The sequence below is a fragment of the Geotrypetes seraphini genome, chromosome 4 (genome assembly GCF_902459505.1).
Source record: "Geotrypetes seraphini chromosome 4, aGeoSer1.1, whole genome shotgun sequence".
NCBI lineage: Eukaryota > Metazoa > Chordata > Amphibia > Gymnophiona > Dermophiidae > Geotrypetes > Geotrypetes seraphini.
In genome coordinates this window covers 39533954-39555525 of record NC_047087.1, presented here as the reverse complement: position 1 = coordinate 39555525, position 21572 = coordinate 39533954, and the positions used below count along the sequence as shown (strand labels likewise).

General features: G+C 43.6%; 1 protein-coding gene across 1 annotated transcript; it reads right to left on the bottom strand.

Annotated features, from left to right (window-relative positions):
• Positions 1-17041: 17041 nt before the first annotated feature.
• Positions 17042-19572, bottom strand: CEBPA (CCAAT enhancer binding protein alpha). The gene has a single exon (XM_033943520.1). It carries the CDS (start codon positions 19271-19273, stop codon positions 18368-18370), a length of 906 nt encoding a protein of 301 aa, XP_033799411.1. The 5' UTR covers positions 19274-19572; the 3' UTR covers positions 17042-18367.
• Between the last annotated feature and the right edge of the window lie 2000 nt (positions 19573-21572).

The following is a 21572-nucleotide window of genomic DNA, read 5'->3' as shown; positions in this document are numbered from 1 at the left end:
ATAAGGAAAAAAAAAACCCAAAAGGAAAGGGCTCGTTGCTGCTTAATTCCTTAATGCCTTAATGTGGTTGACATTGTGGTACATTGTCGACTGCCTTATTTGTATGTTAGTATTAGATCATGAAGGAATATAACTTGCACGGAGCGGTTGGTGCAGCTCTGGTTTGATGGGCAAACTGGATGGACCGTTCATGTCTTTATCTGCCATCATTTATTATTCTACTATGTAGAACTGACTTATCTATTTCTGTCATGCAGGTTATGCATACTATCTGATGAAGGGATCTACTGGTGCTTTAATGGGGTAGGAGCCAGGGAAGGCAGGATCAATCTTATTTCTACCACCAACATTCCTTCTGATCAGTGGTAGAGTATCAGATACTCAGCAAAATGGTGGAAAATTAATTTGGCTTTTTGTTTTGCTCCAGTAGTTTCTGCCTGCTTCTTCAGGCTTCCAGCTGAATTGGAACCAGTCTCTTTTGGGCCATGGTGCCATCAGCTTTCCTCCATAACTACCAAAGGGGTTTCCCCTTATTTTATAGAAAAGAATAATTGACATATTAATTACAGACTTACGTAAGGAGCATTATGTCATTGTTCACAGAGCAGGGTGGATTACATTAGTGAACAGACTTGTTTTTCTCGTTTTTCCCCTCTTTGAAAACACAGTCATTTCACCATTACATACTCATATATGTGGCAGAAATATCAACAGTCATTTATCAGTCTACTCTGTACTTAATGAATAACTTTCACCCAAAGAAAAAGTGGTAGAAGCATGGAATAGTCTCTGGTAGAGGTGGTGGATAGGCAGACTGGATGCGCCATTTGGCCTCCATCTTCCTTCATGGTTCTAAGTTTATATGCCTTTTGTAGCATCATATTTAGTGGTGCCTAATTTGATTATATTAGGTTGCCCTGGCCTAATTTACTGGCACCTAACACAGATGCTTAAGTCATTCCATGCTCATTCTCCACCCTCTGCTATCATGTTTCTATGAAACAATGTCAATAGATTGTTTCCATATGTTAAAAATTATTGACATATTACAGTGATGTGTTAGTTCTAGTCAGAATAACCCCTTTTAATTACCACTTTATTTTTTAGAAAGAAAAAAAATATATATTCTTTGCCTCAGTCTTTACGGAAGAAGATGTAAGAGATCTACCTGAACTGGAAATGGTTTTCAAGGGTGATGATGTGGACAAACAGAAAGAAATCTTGGTGAATCTGGAAGATGTACTAAGCTAAACTGACAAGTTAAAAAGTGATAAATCACCTGGACCAGATGGTATACATCCCAGGGTATTAAAATAACTCAAACATGAAATTTTTGACCTGCTATTAGTGATCTGTAACCTGTCACTAAAATCGTCTGTAGTACCTGAAGATTGGAGGGTAGCCAATGTTACACCGATTTTTAAAAAGGTTTCCAGGGTAGATCCAGGAAATTACAGTAAGCCGGTAAGCCTGACTTCAGTACCAGGCAAAATGATGGAAACAATCATAAAAAATAAAATTGTGGAACACATAGACAAGCATGATTTAATGAGACAGAATTAGCATGGATTCAGCCGAGGGAGATCTTGCCTCATCAATTTGCTTGACTTGTTTGAAGGTGTGAACAAACATGTGGATAAACGTGAGCCAGTTGATTTTCAGAAAGCTGTTGACAAAGTTCCTCATGAGAGGCTCCTGAGAAAATGAAAGCCATGGGTTAGGTGGCATAGTTCAATTGTGGATTAGGAATTGGTTATCGGATAGAAAACAGAGGGTAGGGTTAAATGGTCATTTTTCTCAATAGAGGAGAGTAAACAGTGGAGTGCCGCAGGGTTCTGTACTGGAACCAATGCTATTTAACTTATTTATAAATTATCTGGAAACTGGATCGATGAGCGAGGTGATTAAATTTGCAGATGACATTAAACTGTTCAAAGTTGTTAAAATGCATGTGGATTGTGAAAAATTGCAGGCAGACATTAGGAAATTGGAAAACTGAGCATCCAAATGGCAGATGAAATTTAATGTGGACAAATGCAAAGTGATACACATTGGGAAGAATAACCCAAATCACAGTTACCAGACGCTAGGGTTCACCTTGGGGGTTAGCCCCCAAGAAAAGGATCAGGGTCTCATTGTAAACAATGCGTTGAAACTTTCCGCCCGATGTACGGTGGCAGCCAAAAAAAACAAACAAGATGGTAGGAATTATTAAAAAAATGGATAGTTAACAAGACTTATAATGTAATGTAATGTAATTTATTTCTTATATACCGCTACATCCGTTAGGTTCTAAGCGGTTTACAGAAAATATACATTAAGATTAGAAATAAGAAAGGTACTTGAAAAATTCCCTTACTGTCCCGAAGGCTCACAATCTAACTAAAGTACCTCTGTATCACTCCATGGTGTGCCCTCACCTTAAGTATATGTTCAATTTTGGTCTCCATATCTCAAGAAAGATATAGTGGCACTAGAAAAGGTTCAAAGAAGAATGACTAAGATAATTAAGGGGATGGAACTCTTCTCTTATGAGGAAAGACTAAAAAGGTTAGGGCTCTTTAGCTTGAAAAAGAGATGGCTGAGGGGAGATATGATTGAAGTCTGCAAAATCCTGAGTGGAGCAGAACGAGTACAAGTGGATTGATTTTTTCACTCCATCAAAAATTTCAAGGACTAAGGGACACTTGATGAAATTACAGAGAAATATTTTTAAAACTAATAGGAGGAAATATTTTTTCACCCAGAGAATAGTTAAGCTCTGGAATGCATTGCCAGAGTTTGTGGTAAGAGCAGATAGCGTAGCTGGTTTTAAGAAAGGTTTGGACAATTTCCTGGAGGAAAAGTCCATAATTTATTATTGAGAAAGATATGGGGGAAGCCACTGCTTGCCCTGGATTGGTAGCATGGAATGTTGCTACTCTTTGGGTTTTGTACAGGTACAAGTGACCTGGATTGGTCACCATGAGAATGGACTACTGGGCTTGATGGACCTTTGGTCTGACACTGTAAGGCTATTCTTATGTTCAATTAATGAAGGACCCAACACGCTCTGTGTTTTGGTGTATCCACCTGTGTGAGGGGTCTATGTAAAAACACATACATGTAAATCATATCAATGGGCAGGTGCAATATAAAGTAAAAATGTATAAATAACTTAAATGAAACATATTAATAATCATAATGGTGTTTTACAATTAAAAAGCATGAAGTGATAAAAACATGCTATGAATTCATTTATTCGATTCACTGATTCCATTACACTGGAATGTTCAAAGGTCTTGTTATTCGAGGACTACACAGAAGTACAAACTCTCACTTCCTTCTTTTAAGGGAATCAAATCGGTTGGGAAACTTTGTCAATCCTTTACTTTTAGGTTAACGGAGATCCGGAATGGAATTCCTTGTTCTATTAGAACGACAGGTTGTTTTCAATTGTTTCGGAAAACTTTGTTATTCTCAAAATATTTAAATGGCCTGCCCCTGGTGCCCATGTGACAGTGTAAATGAAATGAAATTGTGGTATCCACCTCATTTATCAGTTTCCAATCCACTCCAAAACATTTTTTGTTGTTGCAATGTTTCAAAGTTGCCCTAAGAACAAACAAGTCCTGAACTACATGAGTTTGGACACTGTCGAGATCATTTCTTTATCAAACACTATTACACTTATCTCAACCACAGGCTAGGCTGTTTCATTTATCTTCCTGCAGAGAAGTTTCCTGCCTGAAAAGTGGCAAGAAAGTAAAGCCATTTGGACATGCTGTTTCTGAGCAGATAATTTTTGAGGCTTTTTGTGCCAGACATGCTCTGTCTGCTCCTTTTTGGGACCCAGCTCAATCAAAAGCAGCTACTTATTAAGTGATGGTACTGTGATCTTTTATTCGCAGCTAGCTTGTGTTTCCCCCCCCCCTCTATTTCATACCTTTCCAGCTTTGCAGGCATTATAGTGATGATCCTTGATTGGAAGGGCAGAGATCGCAGCTCCCCCCAGAGCCAGGCATATGTGCACTTTCCCCCCTCATTCTATAACCTTAGCACTTAAATGTGAGTGCCATTTGCATGGTAAAATTATACCACCTGATTTTCAAAGTGATTTAAGTGGGCAGGCGAAGCAATGCTGCTGAATATCAGCTCTGACGGGCTATGCCCAAACTGGGCAGGTCAGGGGCAGAGTTGGAGATGAGCCTGCAGTTCTGGCATCCATATAGCTAACTGGGCAAATTTAGGACAGCTCAGAAGCTATTCTAAATTTAGCCAGTTATCTATGCACCAAAAATCAGCTGGTACCTGTATAACCCTCAATGTGGTACCTTAGCCACCTCAATCCCCTTCCCCATTACTCCTAAACAGCCTCCCCCTCTTTCTGATCACCTCCCCCAGCCCATGATATCAAGAACCCCCCTCCCATTCCATCTCCAACACCCCTCATGATAAGCCTCACCTGGGCCTTCCACAGATCCCAGGTGTTTCAGTGGGGGCGATGGGGGAAAGCATGAACCTGACTCACTTCTCCTCTTAGTGACTGCATCCTTAAAAATGGCTGCTGCAACCTTTCGCAGCAATCTTGAGATACTATTAGCAGTACCATGAGACTATCACAAGAGGTCATAACAGTCATCTTAATGATGCAGTTACTAGGGTCAGGAGTGAGTGTGGGTTGTTCCTGCCCCCATTAGACCACCAGGGATCTGAGGTAGGCCTGGGATGTCCTATCATGACTGGGTGCTTGGGGGGGGGGGGGTCATCATGGGCTGGGAGTAGAGGATTGGAAAAGCTGTTTCAAGAGGGTGGGAGATAGATCAGAAGGGCTATAACAACATACTGAATATTGACTGGGACCTGCATAAGTTCCAATAAAAAGTGCCGATGTGATTAGCACCAGATATTATATGCCTGGTCATGACCTGGCATTGATTAACTGACGCTAATTTAGCCCACGATGGTCAGATAGAATACTAGTGAGACTGTTACAGCTGGATGCTAAGCAGTACTCTATAACTTGATCATGCAACTCACTTAGCATGCACAGGGGGAGGCACATGTGTGATACCCAGGTTGGCCCACATTTACATGCATAACTTACAGAATACTGTACTTTACAAATGAAGGTGCCATATTTAGGTGCCGTGGCATAGTAAGTGGGGGGATGGGGTGGTAGACCGCCCCGGATGACATCTTGGTGGGGGCACTGGCACATCTCCACCCGCCATGCCATGCCCTTTGTCCCCCATATCTCTATACATCTTCACCAGCGTGAGCAGACTTCTCTGACCTGCTGGCCTGGATTCCCTCTGAAATCACTTCCTGGTCGCGAGGCTAATAATCAGCTCATTAGCCAACTGAATTACGCCCCCAACTTTGGGAACTCTTTAGAGAATCCAGGAGTTTGTGCACAGGTTTTCAGCCTCAGCGCAAAATGTGCAATACCATCAGAGGGAAAGTCAACGCTGGCGCGAGCAGCAGGCCCAAGAAGCTGCTCGCACTGGTGAGGATTTAAAGAGGTATGGGGGGAAGGGAGGGCGCAAAACTATGCATGGCACCCCCCCAAAAGTGACATCAGCAGGAGAACTTAAGGGGTCATGAAGATCACGTTGTTGACTGCCGCGAACAACAACTTCAACTAGAGGTATGGGGGAAGGGAAGGGGGCGTGCGCATGGAGGGAAGGAATGGGAAGAGGCGGGGCAGAAAAGAGGAGGGGGTGCTGGCGCCCTTGCCAACATGGCACCTGGGGCGGACCGCCTCTCTCGCTCCCCTTACTACATCACTGGATCCCAAGAATTCTGTAATGCCGTGCGCATCTTTAGGAAATGTCTCTGCCCCTCCCATGGCCACGCCCCCTTTTGAGTTGCAATGCACACCATCCGATTTGCTCATGGATTTTTTATAGACTAGCACTTAGCAAGATGCGTGCTAACCCAAAATTCACACCAAAAACAAACCAAAGATTGACCCTTAATCCCACAGGAAATGCAAAGTCCAGTGAAAACGAAGACTCTGTGGAAATGGTGATGTTCAAGATGCAGGCTTTATTTAAAAATGTGCAATTTGATAATCCACGTAATATATATATGTGAATTATCAAATTGCACATTTTTAAACAAAGCCTGCATCTTGAACATCACCATTTCTACAGTCTTCGTTTTCACCAATTCACACCAAAAATTAATTATTAGCATTCAATGAATGTTGCTAATAATTAGCCAATTTAATTACGCACACAACTTTAGGCACTCTTTATAGAATCCAGGAGTTTGTGCACAAGTTTTAAGCCTCAACGCAAATATAGTTCACAATACAAAAAAATTTTAAAGCCAGAAAAAGCTTTGCGCCTGACCTGTGTGTATGTGAACAGGGCACACAGCTTAGAAGGAACATTGGACTGGGACTATTTTATGTAACTGGTTAAAGCAAAGCTGTAAAAAAAATCAAGGGCTGGGGTGAGTTTAAGGAGCTCTTATAAACAAATTAAATGTACTTTGACAAACTGCTGATCAATTAATTTCAGATAAAAATGGATCAAACGGTTTTATTTTAGTAAGTGATAGATCTGAGCTCTAAAAGTTAAGGTTTGGGTTGTTTCTCATTATAATATGATTAAAATGTTGCAAAGTCCTATAGGGGCATTTTCAAATTACTAAGAAGTCCAAAATAACAGCATAAATCAGCACTTGAATGTCCTAATCACCAGGACATCACCAGGACATCCAAGTGCTGATTTTCGAAACCATCTTTCTGGACAACTTGCGAAGTGTCCTAGCCACTATGCATCCAAAACTAAAGGGGGAGGGGGGTGTTGAAGGTATATTCTGGGCGGGCTTTGGTTGTGCATAGTCATGGACCTCTTGCAGTGATAATCGAACCTTTTCCAAGACGTCCTGGATGAAACTTAGACATTCTGAGCTAGACCTGTTTTAAAAGCATCTAAGTGCCATAAAGGTACCCAAACTGACCAGATGACCACTGGAGAGATTAAGTTATGATCCCCCACACCCCCTCCCCAGTGGTCTCTAGCCCCCTCCCACCCCACAAAGATCTGAATGAATTAGTACATACCTATCTCTAGAACAGCAGCACCTGATATGGGAAAGCCTAGTAGAGCTACACTCATGTGTATTAAGTAGCCTGGTGGGTGGGCTAGTGAACCATAGAGAGAAGGGCCCAGGCCCATATGCCACTCTAAATACTACATTTATGGTGGAAAATATGAGCCCACCAAAACCCATCTATAGTACTATATACAGTAGGTGCCACCTGCAGCCATAAAGACTATTGGGATGGAAGACAGGTGGGTAAAGTAGGTTTTGGAGACGTTTTGGAGGGCTCTCCCTAAATTATAATGGGGTTATGGTGAAATGTTCATCTGGCACCCTTTATATGAAGGTCAAAACAGTGCTCTCTAAGGTGCTCCACTGCTCAGTTGGTATATTTGTGTGGTCACTCCATTACAATGCTGGCCCCCCTCCCATGTCCAAATGGTCTGGATTTGGATGTTTTGAACTTGGACGTTTTTGTGGCTGAAAATGGCAAACAAAACTGGATGTTTCTAAGGTTGGACGTCATGGCAGTCAAGACACCTAAGTAGGCAATTTTCAAAAAAAAAAATGTCTAGTAGTTTCGCCAGTTTCAAAAATGGCCGTTTCTTCGCCCCCCCCCCCCCTGACTTGGACATCTTACGAGAAACATCCAAAGTCAGGCTTAGACATCCTATTGAAAATGCCCCTCTTACTGTTTAAGATCATTCTCCTATTGTATTCATAACAACAAAGTTCAATGCGGTTAAGAAAAGATTATGCTATGAAAGATACAAATTATGTATTAAGAATACTGAGAGATCTAATTGGTCAGAAATTTTGAGAAAAGAAAAGATTTCAATGACTTTCTAAAGTGTTCATAAGAGGTAGATTTAAGAAACAGTGGTCGGAAATCTTTAGCGTAAAGAGCTGCTTGATGTGAAAGTTTATGCTCATGATGGTGTCAGGTCAAAACCGCGGAAAACAAAGGCGCCGACAACTGAGCACAGCGTGGAGGCGCGCGCCGAAGAAAATAATTGTTTTTAGGGTCTCCGACGGGAGTGTGTGTGGGGGAACCCCCCACTTTACTTTATACAGATCGCGCCGCGTTGTGGGGGCGTTGTGGGGGGCTTGGGGGTTGTAACCCCCCACATTTTACTGAAAACTTCACTTTTTCCCTAAAAACAGGGAAAAAGTTAAGTTTACAGTATAATGAGGGGGGTTACAACCCCCCAAACCACCCACAACGCCGCCGCGATCTGTATTAAGTAAAGTGGGGGGGCTCCCCAACAAAACCCCCCGTCGGAGCCCCTAAAAACTGTCATTTTCTTCAGCGCACGCCTCCATCTTGCGCTCAGTTGTCGGCGCGAGCCTTTGTCTTCCGTGGTTTTGTCTATGAACCGCTCATGATATTTCATGCTTTTCCAGCCCTCAACTGAGGGAAACATAAAAAGGCCATGAGATTTTCTGCTATTCTTATATGACACTATAAGGAACCTATCAGACAGATATAATGGAGCTGCTCCAAAGGCCGCTTTATAACATAGACATCCCCCTATGCAACAGAAAAATACCTGTATGAATAGAAGGCTTTATTCACAGAGGTAGGAATTCTTGATTCTGGTTCTCTGTACCGAGTCCACATAGGAGGGGGTGCTTGAAAGTTCTCAGCCCAACCAACCAACTTCCTAAATTCTGAGCGTTATGTTGCCACCCTAGCTGAAAACAAAGTTATCTTATTTCATTAAGTGCCAACTTGCGGAAACAAAAATCTATGTTTTTTGACATTGTTTCAGATCATTGATTGAATCATATCCACGTTGTTCTCTCCTTGGTTGGGCTGAGAACTTTTCAGCACCCCATCCTAGCGTAAAGACTGTCTCTGGTAACCAGAGCTGAGATTGTGAGGTCATAATGCCTCATTCCACCAATAAGAGCCAACCTCATCAGTGATGTCACAGTGGCTTGATTGTCCTATACTTGGCTCACTTTTATTACACACCAGGGGGTGCTGAAAAATTCTCTGCCCAACCAACCAACTTCTGAGGATCATTTCAGATCATTGATTGAATCATATCCACGTCATTCTCTTCTTGTTTGGGCTGAGAACTTTTCAGCAACCCCCCACCCCCACCCCCCAGTACTTTACATTCTGAAACTTCTGCTTATTTACCTTGACATATTATGCACTAAATCAATTTACCTTTGTTCATAGAAAACCTATGTATTGATTTTGTTCTTCAAAATACATAAATATTTTGAAACTTTGTGAGATTTTAATGGCTTTCCATGTTTGTATTTATGATTTTTTTAAAATCTCCTTAACAGTACTGTAAGAATAAACGTGTTCCATTCCATGTACTGGCATCACTTTGCATTCATTTAGCACCAGTCTATATTTACTGCTAGTAGAAACATGTTCAAAAATATAATTCTGAGCAGGCTATATAATAAACAGAGCTATGTGTATTATAAGGGGTGTGGAAGAACCGAAGACATATGATGTAAACCTTTTTCTGTTTTAAAGAAATAACAATTTCAGTGGAAAAGATCAAGAGCTACCATCCATGTTTTAAAAGAGGAAGTCCAAGTGACCTCCAAAAATAGTTCCAAATTCTGCTGTGTGGTACTCGCTCTACCCTGCTCTCAAGCCAAAAGCGCACGCACAAACACACGCAATTAGCAATCGTTTTCAAAGTCTGGACTGACAAGCCCCAGCGTGCACGATACTTAGCAGTTGATCTCCATGCAAATGTTGCATATGAAGGGTACTCCACCTAATGATACAACGACGCCGCTTTGATGCTTCTCCATAAACCTTTTACAATTTGCATGCATAATAATTATACTCTGATGGCAACACACAAGCTCTATTAGTCAAAATAATGTGAATAATTGCTTTAGCTGTCATTCAATTCCTCCAATTAATTCCATGTGTCCTTGTGCTTCTTTTCCTAAACATAAAGTTTATTCATTCAACACCTCTACCTGTCTCGATTTGGTTCTGCGAAAGAATTTGTATAATCTCTAGTGCAGCCCCTCTGGGTCTGAAATGACATCTTTTATGGTACAATTATATTGATCTTCACAATCCCGCAATGACAATCAAAGACCCGCCTGGATATCAAGGAATAGCCTAATCGATAGAGCCAGGGTTCAAATTCCTCTGCTCCTCCTTGTGTTCTTGGGCAAGTCATTTAACCCTCCTTTTCTTCAGGCGGGGACTGGGTAAAACGCAGACCTCGTCGACCCCACGGACCTCACAGATCTTAACCGCATACCCTTAAAAATATCACCTCGGGGGTGAATGGGATCCGTGAGGTCTGTGGGAGTTAAAACAAGGATCTCCGTGCAGGGTTCACATTTACCCCCCTCCCAATCCCAACCCCAACCCCAAAGAGAAAAGAAATCAGCAAGCGTAGAAGTTAAAACATGGACTCCACAGAACTAAAAGTGCATGGCCTTAAAAAAAAAATGAGGCCTTGGTGTAGAGTTCCTCATTTTTTTAACTCCTGCAGACCTCGTGGATCTCGCTCACTCTACGGATCCTCGTTTTAACTCCTGCAGACCTCACGGATCCCGCCATAGGGAGTAAAATGAGCATACATGGGGTGAACAGGAAGTTAAAACAATGATCCTTGCAGACCCACATGCCATGGTCGCTTTCTTTTTAAAGTCATGTGGTAGAGGTCCACAAGGTCCATGCAATCCTCATTTACAGGTCCTTCAGCGATAAATGGAAATTACAAACCGCAACTGTCAAAAAAACCACTTTCAGCTAGGCGTCTAGTCCAAGGTGCCTACCAGAAACTGGGCATGGTTAAGGGCAGATCATGGGCAGATCTTGGGTGTGTTTTGCACGTAAATTGGACTTAGATGGTAGTATTAAGGCCAAGCGTACCCTGGCATAAATAGGCGGAGCCTAGGTTTTTGACGCCTACTGGTGCCTAAGTCCAATTTAGGAGCAACGATTCCATAAATGGCACTTAATGCATGTTTGACAGGCACTACGCGCCGTGTTCCTCGGTATCTATCTTATAGGCTCCGTTTATAGAATTGAGACCTTAGTGCCAGGATCCATGCCCAGCTGAAAATCTGGGATAAATCTTGGCACATAAGGTGAGGATCCCTCAAACTCTCTAATACTGCATCCATCTTTACTGAATGCCCCTGACTCGCCTGTGACCCTCCCTTGGCCGTGCCCCTTCTTCAGCTGCACGCTATAAGATTTGCTCCTGGATCTTTATAAAATAACTCTTAGCAAGATGCATGCACAAGTCTTAAATTGGAGCTAACTGCAATAATTTGTTGTTAGCATTCAATTATTGCTAGTTAACGGCTCATTAACTCAATTAAGAAGCACGTGCAACTTGGGTGAATGCCCAAACTTGGGCGCCATATATAGAATCTGAGGACTAAGGTGTCAGTACATTGCTTGCCAAATACTGTTATGGTTAGATTAGTTGTACCCTAGAGAATGACATGGTGATAAAATTCATCAACGTTCCCGTGTATAACAGCGGGAATCCATCTCCATGTCATTTTTTAAGGAGAGAGGGTAGAATCAGAGTATGAATGGACACAGCCACTGACCCTCAAGCCTTTCATTGAAGAATGCTGGTGTAGAAGGACTGAGGTTGGGGTAGACACTAAGGAATGACAGCCTCTGGTATCCAGAGCAGATATTGTGATGACATAATGCCTCATTCCACCAATGCTTAAGAGCCAACCTTATCAGTGATGTCACAATGGGTTCATTATCCTATAATTGGCTCACATAAGAATCAGAGTATGAATGGGCACAGCCACTGACCCTCAAGCCTTGCATTGAAGAATGCTGGGGTAGAAGGACTGAAATTGAGATAGACAGTAAAGAATGACACTGGATGGTTTTCCGTGGTTATCTGCGGGGACAATAACGGTGATGAATTTTGTCACCGTGTCATTCTCTATTGAGGAGGACAGGGGTGCAATGATCCAGAAGAGAAAATCTCAGGGTGCCCAGGGTATTGTTGCCCATTAAGTTCTTTAGAGTCACCTCCTCTCCTTGGCCTTAAAATACATGTGTCATCACAAAAAGACAAAATTTGTCCTCCAATGCTTAATCAAATATAGAAGTGATAAGATGCCATGAAATTGGTAGTCTGAGCAGAGAGATGGCCAGTCCTAGTAGAGCAGCAGGCAGGTCTCTGGAGTAGCCTAGTGGTTGGTATAGTCAACCAAAGAGATGGGGACTCAGTCCCATATCCCACTGTAACTACTATACTTATGCTGTCATCTGTGAAAACCCACCCAAATCCCGCTGTACATACCGTATTTTCACGAAAATAAGCTCGAGCATGATTTTTGGGGTAGATCTTAATATAAGACCTGTAGGCAGAAAGAGATGACCTCTTTAACTTCCACCAGTCTGTCTCATGGCTTTTGGAGAAGCTTTATTTTTGACACCTAAAAGACTTTCTATTTATTGTACTGATTGTACAGGAGGTTCTTGAACACACAGCTTTTGGGCACAGAGGAGACATGTTGAACGGGAGGCTGAATTTTCCAGGTTCATGAAAGGGTCACCCAAATGGTCAGGAAAGTAAGGCGCTAAGGTCTCAATTCTATAAACGGAGCCTAAAACATTATATTCACAGCGCCTGTCAGTCATGAATTAGGTGACAGTATGTGCATTTTTTGCAGGAGGTTTAATTCCCTAGTCTTGACATTAGTCCTAGAACGGCCCTTACTCAGCCTCAGAAGTGCAAGAAGGGACCATAACGGCTCATAGCTCAGACTCTTGAATTCACTTGAATCAGGCCAAGAGAGTTCACCAAAGACATTCCAGTTTATTCGGTCCAGAGAGAATCCAGAATATCACACCTGAGACCCGAGCACTGAATTTTAGCCAAATTTGCAAAGGTTGCTTGGCAGCTATAGTCGCTAAGGCCCGCATTGGGTAAACAGTGCTGTTATCGGCGGCCATCTTAAAAAAACAGCTGCTGATCGTGGGTCAATCACACAATGGCGCCGTTTACAGAATCACAGCTACGTAAACAGTAGGCACCAGCAGCGTAAGCCAGGGCTTTCAAGGTCTACATTTCCAGCGCCTACTTTTCACATGAATCACGCCTACAGAGGTGCCTTATGACACCTATCGCCACTTCTGGCGTTAAACGCACCTACAAGGCGCCTCCATAGGTGGGATAACGGCAGCATTTTTGGGAGACACCCTTAGGCGCCCCTAATATTTTTTTGTTTGAGTTATAACTGGTTTTTAATTGGTGCATCCAATTAGCACGACGATTAAACCAATTAACCCAATTAGGTGAAGGTAGGGTGCCAACTGCTGCCAAACTACGGGCACCGTTTTTAGAATCAGCCCCTAATTATATACACTAAACAGGATAAACTGCACCGTTTGTATTTAACCATTTGGTTTGTAAAAAGCTATCTTTTAGAGAATGACACGGTGACAAAATTCATCACAGTTCCCGTCCCAGCGGATAACCGCGGGAAACCATCTTCATGTCATTCTTTAAGGAGAGAGGGAAGAATCAGAGTTTGAATGGCCACAACCACTGACCCGCAAGCTTTGCTTTGAAGAATGCTGGTGTAGAAGGACTGAGGTTGAAACAGACACTATAGAATGACAGTCTCTGGTATCCAGAGCAGATATTGTGATGTCATAATGCCTCATTCCACCAGTGCCTAAGAGCCAATCACATCAGTGATGTCACAATGGCTTCATTATCCTTGGCTCACATAAGAATCAGAGTATGAATGGCCACAACCACTTTGCTCTGAATAATGCTGGTGTAGAAGGACTGAGGTTGAAATAGACACTAGAAAATGACATGGGATTATTTCCTGCAGTTATCCGCAGGACCGGAATGGTGATGAATTTTGTCACCGTGTCATTTTCTACTATCTTTCACTTGTAGCTTGGTCTGCAGTTTTATGCAAATTCACTATTCTTAAGTGAATGTCATGCAAAATTATGTAGCTTATTAACTCGTATAAAAGGCCACGCATTTTTTAAAGAACTTTATAAACTTGCAGCTAGAGTCACTAACACACACTAATGCATTACATGTGCTATCATCATTAAAGAATGATATTTTATTATTGTTTCCATTTTATGGCAAGGACTGTCTTAAAGGAACTTTTACTATGGTAAGCTAATGAATTTAGCGCATGCTAACAAATCAGTGTATGTTAAGTGCCACACAGCTCACAGGTATACCATGTGCTAATCATTAGCATGCTCTAAATTCTTAGTAAAGGATCCCCTCCCCCACCGTAGTGTGGTTTATAGCACCGGCCACGGGGGGGTTAACAGCTCGATACTCATTGGAATTCTATGAGCATTGGAGCTGTTACCGCCTTGGACAGCACTAAAAACCATGCTATGGAGGTTAGTAACTCGTATCCCCTCTTTTACTAAGGTGCACTAATCGATTAGCACGCACGCTAAACGCTAGCGCGCCCACAGACTAACATGCACGCATTAGCGTTTAGCGCACCTTAGTAGAAGAGGTCCTAAGTGTAATTTTCGCACACAAAAAAATTGAAACTATACCTCATTAACCCCCCCCCACCCCCCACACACACCTTTTACTAAACCGCACTAGCAGTTATTAGTGCAGGGAATGCTCCGCGCAGCTCCTGATGCTCATAGGAACTGTATGAGTTTCAGGAGCAGCACAGAGCATTCAGCGCAGCTTCCTGCACTAATAACCGCTATCACGGTTTAGTAAAAAGGGGAGTGGGATAAGAACTGTGGAAAAAAAATAGAGGCTTTATTATGATTTATTCCTTGCTCTTTTGAAGAAAATCACCCAACCTGACGTCATGCTACTAGGATTATTTGTATCTAATTCAAAATAGGCTACATCAATGTTCTTCAACCACCAGTGCCGGTCCACAGAAATTTCCTGCCGGTCCACAGGGCCAGCACATGCATCAGGCCCAAAACAGTGTTCTTGAACCGCCGGTCCACGGTGCGATCGATGCGGCGTTATCTTCGAGCTAGCTCCCTCTTCCTCACTGATTCGGTGCACAAAGCCACGGGCAGTGGCTCCTACGGGCATCCTGCGCCTGAACCGGAAGCTTTCTCTCTGATGTTGCAACGTCAGAGGGAAGACTTCCAGATGAGGCACGGGACGTGCAAGGTGCAATTAGTACTATTATGGGGTGGGGTCTGAGGTGGAGATTGGGTAGAGATGGGCGGGGTCTGGCCCATGACTTAGCCCAGTGTTCTTCAACCGCCGGTCCACAGAATAATTCTTTTATTTCTGCCGGTCCATAGGTGTAAAAAGTTTGAAAAACACTGGGCTACATAATCAATCAGGGCACAAATTTCAGCACAGGAGCCTCAGAAGTAGAAGCTGATGAGCTCCCCAAACATCAGTCCATGCCTGTAGGGATGCCTACAAATCAGACTATGATTCGAGGGGCTTTGGGGGGTTAAGCCATAGCAGAGGGCTGGGCTTTAAAATAAAAAGGAGCATTCCCTAGTGGAGCTGTCTGGCCATGACCATAAGTGGGGGAAGAACTGAGTAGTGATTACAGCAATGGAAATCCTGCTTCCGCCACCCCCCTGGGCAAGTCATGTTATCTCCCATCACCTCACTCTACCCATTTAGACTGTAAGCCCCTCAGGGCAGGGGCATATACTGTACCCAAAATACTTATCATCATGGTATAGCACCCTGCAGATCGAATGGGGCTATATAACCAATTAGTCTCACTGTGGCACTCTGCTCACAATTGCCTCCCAGCCACACTCAAGACGAAAGCAATAGGGTCAGTTACTTTTCAGTGCCAAAGAAAGGCATCCAGCTGACTATTGCTTCTACAGAAAAGGCAACAATAACGATAGCATAAATAACAAACATTTCAACCGGGTCCCGTACATGCAAATGATCAGCGGTAGGCTTCTCATCAGACAAAATCCAGTCAAATGCAAGAACCTGGTGTGGGCTGATGTGTCTGAACAGCATTTCCTTCTCTTTACCTCTGCTTCTGCCTTAAAGTAATTTCTACTAAATATCTGATGTATTAATTTCCATCTAGATTGTTAATATTTTGGACTGGACATTCTTAATAATTGGAAAATGTACATGTTAACCTATATAATTGGCAGCTTTAGTAATGGCGTGCTGCCTTGTTTATTTAAAGTTGGGAGAGGGGAAAAAAAAAATCAGTGAGTTTAGCTGAAAATGTGCCAACTTGACAATTTACGCCACCGTCCGAGCCCAAAAGTTTCATTTCCCTTCTCATCATGTTTTCCAAAGCCAGTGCAAGATATGTTTAATCTGCAACATGGCATGTGTTTGTGTTCATTGTAGATTAGAATATTAACACACCAAGAGCTAAAAAGACATTAAATGTGATAATTGGAGAGAAATGAAATCAAAGCAGATGCCAGTCTGCAATTATCTTGAAGAAAATGTACTTCATTTTATGCTTCTGTATACTGCAGTTTATTATGGCTTAAAAGAAACATTTAGCACTTTTTTTTATTAAAACATATCAATCATCTATCAAATTACCAGATCACCTACGTTACACTATTCCAAGCAACACTGTAAGGCCGAAAGTCGGTTCAGTGCTGGTTAAATAGTTTTGTAGGCGTAATAAACTCGAGTCTGTCATTTAACTCCAAGTGGCAGCACTGATCCAGGATCAAATGCAGTTTGCAATTACTGTAACAATTAAACTCCTTAGGAAAATGAAAGTCCTCCATCAGCGCCAGTGGCTGCACTTAGGGCTCCTTTTACAAAGTCGCGCTAGCGGTTTTATTGCACGCACGCTAGCGAGAAATCTACCGCCTGCTCAGACGGAGGCGGTAGCGGCTAGCGCGCGGGGCAATTTGGTGTGCGCTATTCCGCGCGTTAAGGCCCTAGCGCGGCTTTGTAAAAGGAGCCCTCAATGCGGAACAGATCATGGCAGCTCATCAGAATAAACGTGGAAACACTAATTCCCATTTGCAGCGCACATTCAAAAACAGAGAAATAAAGCAAGGTCCAAAGATCCAAGACATAGAGCAAGTCTTATTTATTTGTGCAAGTGGCAACACGAGAGATCTTCATTTGTTATATTTGCAATAAACACGTTCATTCACACATCTTTTCTTTTTATACCAACGAGGTTTTTAGGAATGGTCTTAAATAGTGCGAGAAAAGCACCGGCTGGTTTCAAAGTGCTGGCTGGAGACTGGATCACTCTGGTTGAACGGGATTCTGCCACTCCTCCTTCACGCCCGAAGTTGGGGGGGGGGGGGGGAGAGCTACACTGCAACCCCTTCAGGGTCAACGAGAGCTCTTGCCAACGCCGGGGTCAGCTATCCCAAGGCTAACAAAAACTGCCCTAGCATAGCAGTTAAAGCCCGAAAATACATTAATGGCATGGCAAGGACTTTAGCAACAGAAACAAGTACATAAGGGACACACACAAGCAAAATTAAAAAAAAAAAAATTGGACTCCATACACTGCATCCGGTGTGGCCCGATTCACATTACCAGCTCTGGGCCCGAACAGATAAGAGCTTTGAAGTGGGTTAACACGACTGCATGTTATTTACACAGTACTAAAAAATATATGGCAAGCTTGTAGTTAAGTACCCGCATTGAAAAGGTAAATATTTGTGCTTCTGTCACCAGTTCCCAGGACATGCGCTGTAGTGACTGATCACGTATTTTGTTACATTTTTATAACTATTACCTTTTTTTTTTTTATTATTGCATACAAAAAAAGGTCTAAATAATGCTAAATAACTTTTTTTTTTTGGGGGGGGGGAGAAACCATATGTTAATACAGTTTAGGGGTCTGCTGCTCTACAGGAAATAAGGCCGACAGATAGTCCAATAAACAGGCAAAAGGGAACTGCACACACTCTTCCACATCTAAAGATCATCAATACAATATAAACGTATAAAAGGCATCGCTCATTTGACATCTCCCCAAACTAGAAAAAAAAAATTATATATATGCCTTTCACATTTCCACTGCTCTTCTCATGCGGTCTCCGTGTAAACTCCCATGAAAATGAAGGTCCCTTCAGAGGCTCAGACACACAACCATTTGAAGGTTAACATGTTACATTATTTCTGTGTTTGCACCAGAGGTTACTTTGGGAGGCAATAAAAAAAAAAAACTGTTCTAAGGCACAGTAAGGTGTTTTCTGAGCACCTTTCAGCTTATAGAAGTCTTTCAGAAGGCACAGAATATGTAATACAGCTGCCTGGCTTTCTTTAAAAATATATATATATATATCTCAGTATATAGTTGACTCAAAAGAGGTTCCGCAGGAGGCGCCTAGGGCACGAGTTCAGACGTCCAGGGGTCCCGTCTCTTTTCTGCGCGCTCACGCACAGCCGCCCACCACTTTGACCAGGGAGCTGTCGGGCAGCTGGCGGAAGAGCGCGCGCAGCGTCTCCAGCTCGCGGCTCAGCTGCTCCACGCGCCGCCGCAGCCGCTCGTTGTCCGTCGACAGCTCGAGCACCTTCTGCTGCGTCTCGGCGTTGCGCAGCTTCGCCTTGTCGCGGCTCTTGCGCACCGCGATGTTGTTCCTCTCCCGGCGCACCCGGTACTCGCTGCTGCTCTTGTCCACCGACTTCTTGGACTTGGCCCGGTGGTCGGAGGGCAGCATCTTGCCCGACCCGCCCGGGGCAGTGTTCTGGTGGTGGTGAGGGCTGGGCACCGGGGTGGGGGGCGGCGTGGGGTGGCCGGGCTGCAGGTGCATGGTGGTCTGCGCGCAGTGGGCGATCTGGTACTGGAGGTGGGAGGGGTGCTGCTGGGGGTGATGAGGGTAGGACGCCGCCGAGAGGGCGGCCCGGGCGGCCGCCCGCTCCTCCTCCTCCCGCGGCTCCTGCTTGATGACCAGGGGTCGCATGCTTGCGGCCGGCAGGCGATCGCACAGCGCCTCGGGCTTGCCGTCCAGGTAGGCGGGCATGCAGCCGTACATGAGGTGGTGGCCAGCGGCCGAGGCCGGGTGGCCGCTCATGCCGCCCAGGTAGTCGAAGTCGGGGGCGAGCTTGGCTTTCTCCTGCTTGCTGTTGTGGAAGAGGTCGGCCAGGAACTCGTCGTTGAAGGCGGCCGGGTCGATGTAGGCGCTGATGTCGATGGAGTTCTCGTTCTCGCAGATGTCGCCCACCTCGGCGACAGGTGCCCCCGGCGCTCCCCGGTAGCCGAAGCCGCTGTGCTGCTGCGACGGGATGTGGCCGGTCATCGCGGGCCGGCAGTCGGCCTCGTAGAAGTTGGCTTGCTCCATGGAGGTCCTAAAAGCCGCCAGGCATGGCGAGGAGCTGCGGGAATCCAGATTGAGAGGCGAAGGGCGACCTCGGCTCCGAGGGGGGTGGGGTGGGGGGGCGAATGCAGTGAAATCAAAGAGATGGGGTTGAAAAGTCAGAAGGCAAAAGCATAAAAACGCAGCTTCCGCGGGCGCAAGCAGGTCTCGGGCTGCACGCGAGGATTTGGGCTTAGATGGTGGGGGGAGGGGGGGGCAGTTCACGAACCCGTCCCCGGTTCAGCGCTCCGGGTCAAATGTACAACCAGGCAGCGCGCTCCCTCCCAGCCCTCATTGATTGAATGAGCTGGTGGGTGCGTTCTCTGCTCTATTTATACCACCCACGGAACGGGGCTCGCGCTCCCTCGTCCAATCTCCTGCCGCGAACCTTTGACCGCAGGCTGTCAGGGTTAGGTCCTAGCGCCCTACGGCTCCTGAGACCCTACAATCGACGTCGTATTGTACAGCTAAACCAAGGCAAAGAAGTGGGAAAGAGAGAGGTCAACGTTTAATGTGCACGATTGCACCTATGGAAAAGAGAAATTTAAAAAGGAAAAATAAATAAAACCAGAAGGAAATCGGTATTTTAGACATTCTTGAAAAAAAGATTGCACACACAAAAAATGATGCACTCCGACATCGCGCTCTGCTTTTAACAATCGTGTTTTTGTTTCCTCAAAGTTGTTGCTATGGTAAATGCGCCTGGTGCGGTGACAATGTACCAATCATGCGCTACAGGTATACAATTCTTGCGCTGTCTTGCACAGTGTTGTATATTGATTCTGCGAAAGCAAATGACAGTTCCGCCCTTCATCTGTTAATCTTATTCCTATTCAGCTTCCACTTATTAGCAAGCTGGAATAAAAACAAAAAATACTAACATTTTGGAAGTGGAAATGCTGTTTATATATATGTATAATTTTTCTAGCACGGATCTCTGTCTTAAGAAAATAACCTCTGGCTTTTGTCAGTACTGTATCCCGAAGTATTTCAAGCACAGAGTAATGAAAAGTACATGAAAAGTAAGGTTATATATTTCTCACACCTAGGTGTTACTTTAAAACACCTTTTAAAAAAAAAAGGCCTCTACCCGACTCCGCCTATGGTAGGTACTAGAGCACTCCCAGTATTGAACAAACTCCTTTGCAATGTATGCCTCATGCTCCTTCCAACTTTAAATTTAGTTCACACCTAGTAGGTGAAAGTTGAAAGAAAGCTGTTTTCCCTTGGGGGAGTTTACCATTTGTTTGATTCTCCATATGTTGCCATTCCTTGGTAAAACCAACCTGGTTTACATATAGACAGATAAACTATTTTTCTCTGTCCCTAGAGACTCAAAATATAAAGTTTGTAGGTTATTGTTTTGTGTGGGGTTGTTTGGTTTTTTTTTTAATCTCTTTCATTTATTTGAGTTCCTTTTCCCATTTTATGTGATTGTATGTTGCTATTTCATTATTGTGAACCACTCTAGTACCTGAGGAAGGGTGGTATATGAAATAAATTACACCATAAGCCATATGGATCAGCATCTTAAGAAGCTGGCATTGTCATAGTGATATAGGACTTTGGATCATCTGTTATATTATTGTCCTTTGATACTTAATTTCTGGATGTCAATTTGGGGACAAATCAATTATATTCTTGAAACAGCAATTCCTTTAACCTATAAAGCCGTAATTTGTGGTACGCTTTTACACGTTAAGCCTTCATACCTGCAAACTCACTTCATCCTACACAACCCCACACGAGCAACCCGAAACAAAAACATCTTTACATTACATTACATTACATTACATTACGGATTTCTATTCCGCCTGTGCCTTGCGGTTCTAGGCGGATTACAATATAGAAATTATCTGGGCAGTTCCAGTAGAATTACATTTCAGGATAAGGGTAAGTTACAGGAACAGTAAAGGATAATGATACTTCAATTTCACAGAAGATAATACATATCACAGAAGATAATACATATAACAGAAGATAATACATATCACAGAAGGTACATACCCAAAGATCACAGGCTGTAGATACAATCATTCCTGGATGGAACCTTTAAGTTCCAAGTGAACAGACAGCAGGTTTGGCTGAAAAACTACATAAATGAACCCAATCTGACTTACAGTGCATTCCGAAAATCAATCAAAACTGCCCTATTCGCCAAATTCATTGACTAAAACTGTCCCCTCCCTCACTAGGACTTCCCCCTCTGTAAATGCCTTTTCTTTCTCTCAAGAAGCTCCTTCATGTATTCAGGTATTCTTTACCCATAGAACTCCAATTAGTA

Coding starts and splice junctions, on each gene's coding strand:
- CEBPA (XM_033943520.1), bottom strand. CDS start 19,273: ATGGAGCAAGCCAACTTCTACGAGGCCGACTGCCGGCCCGCGATGACC.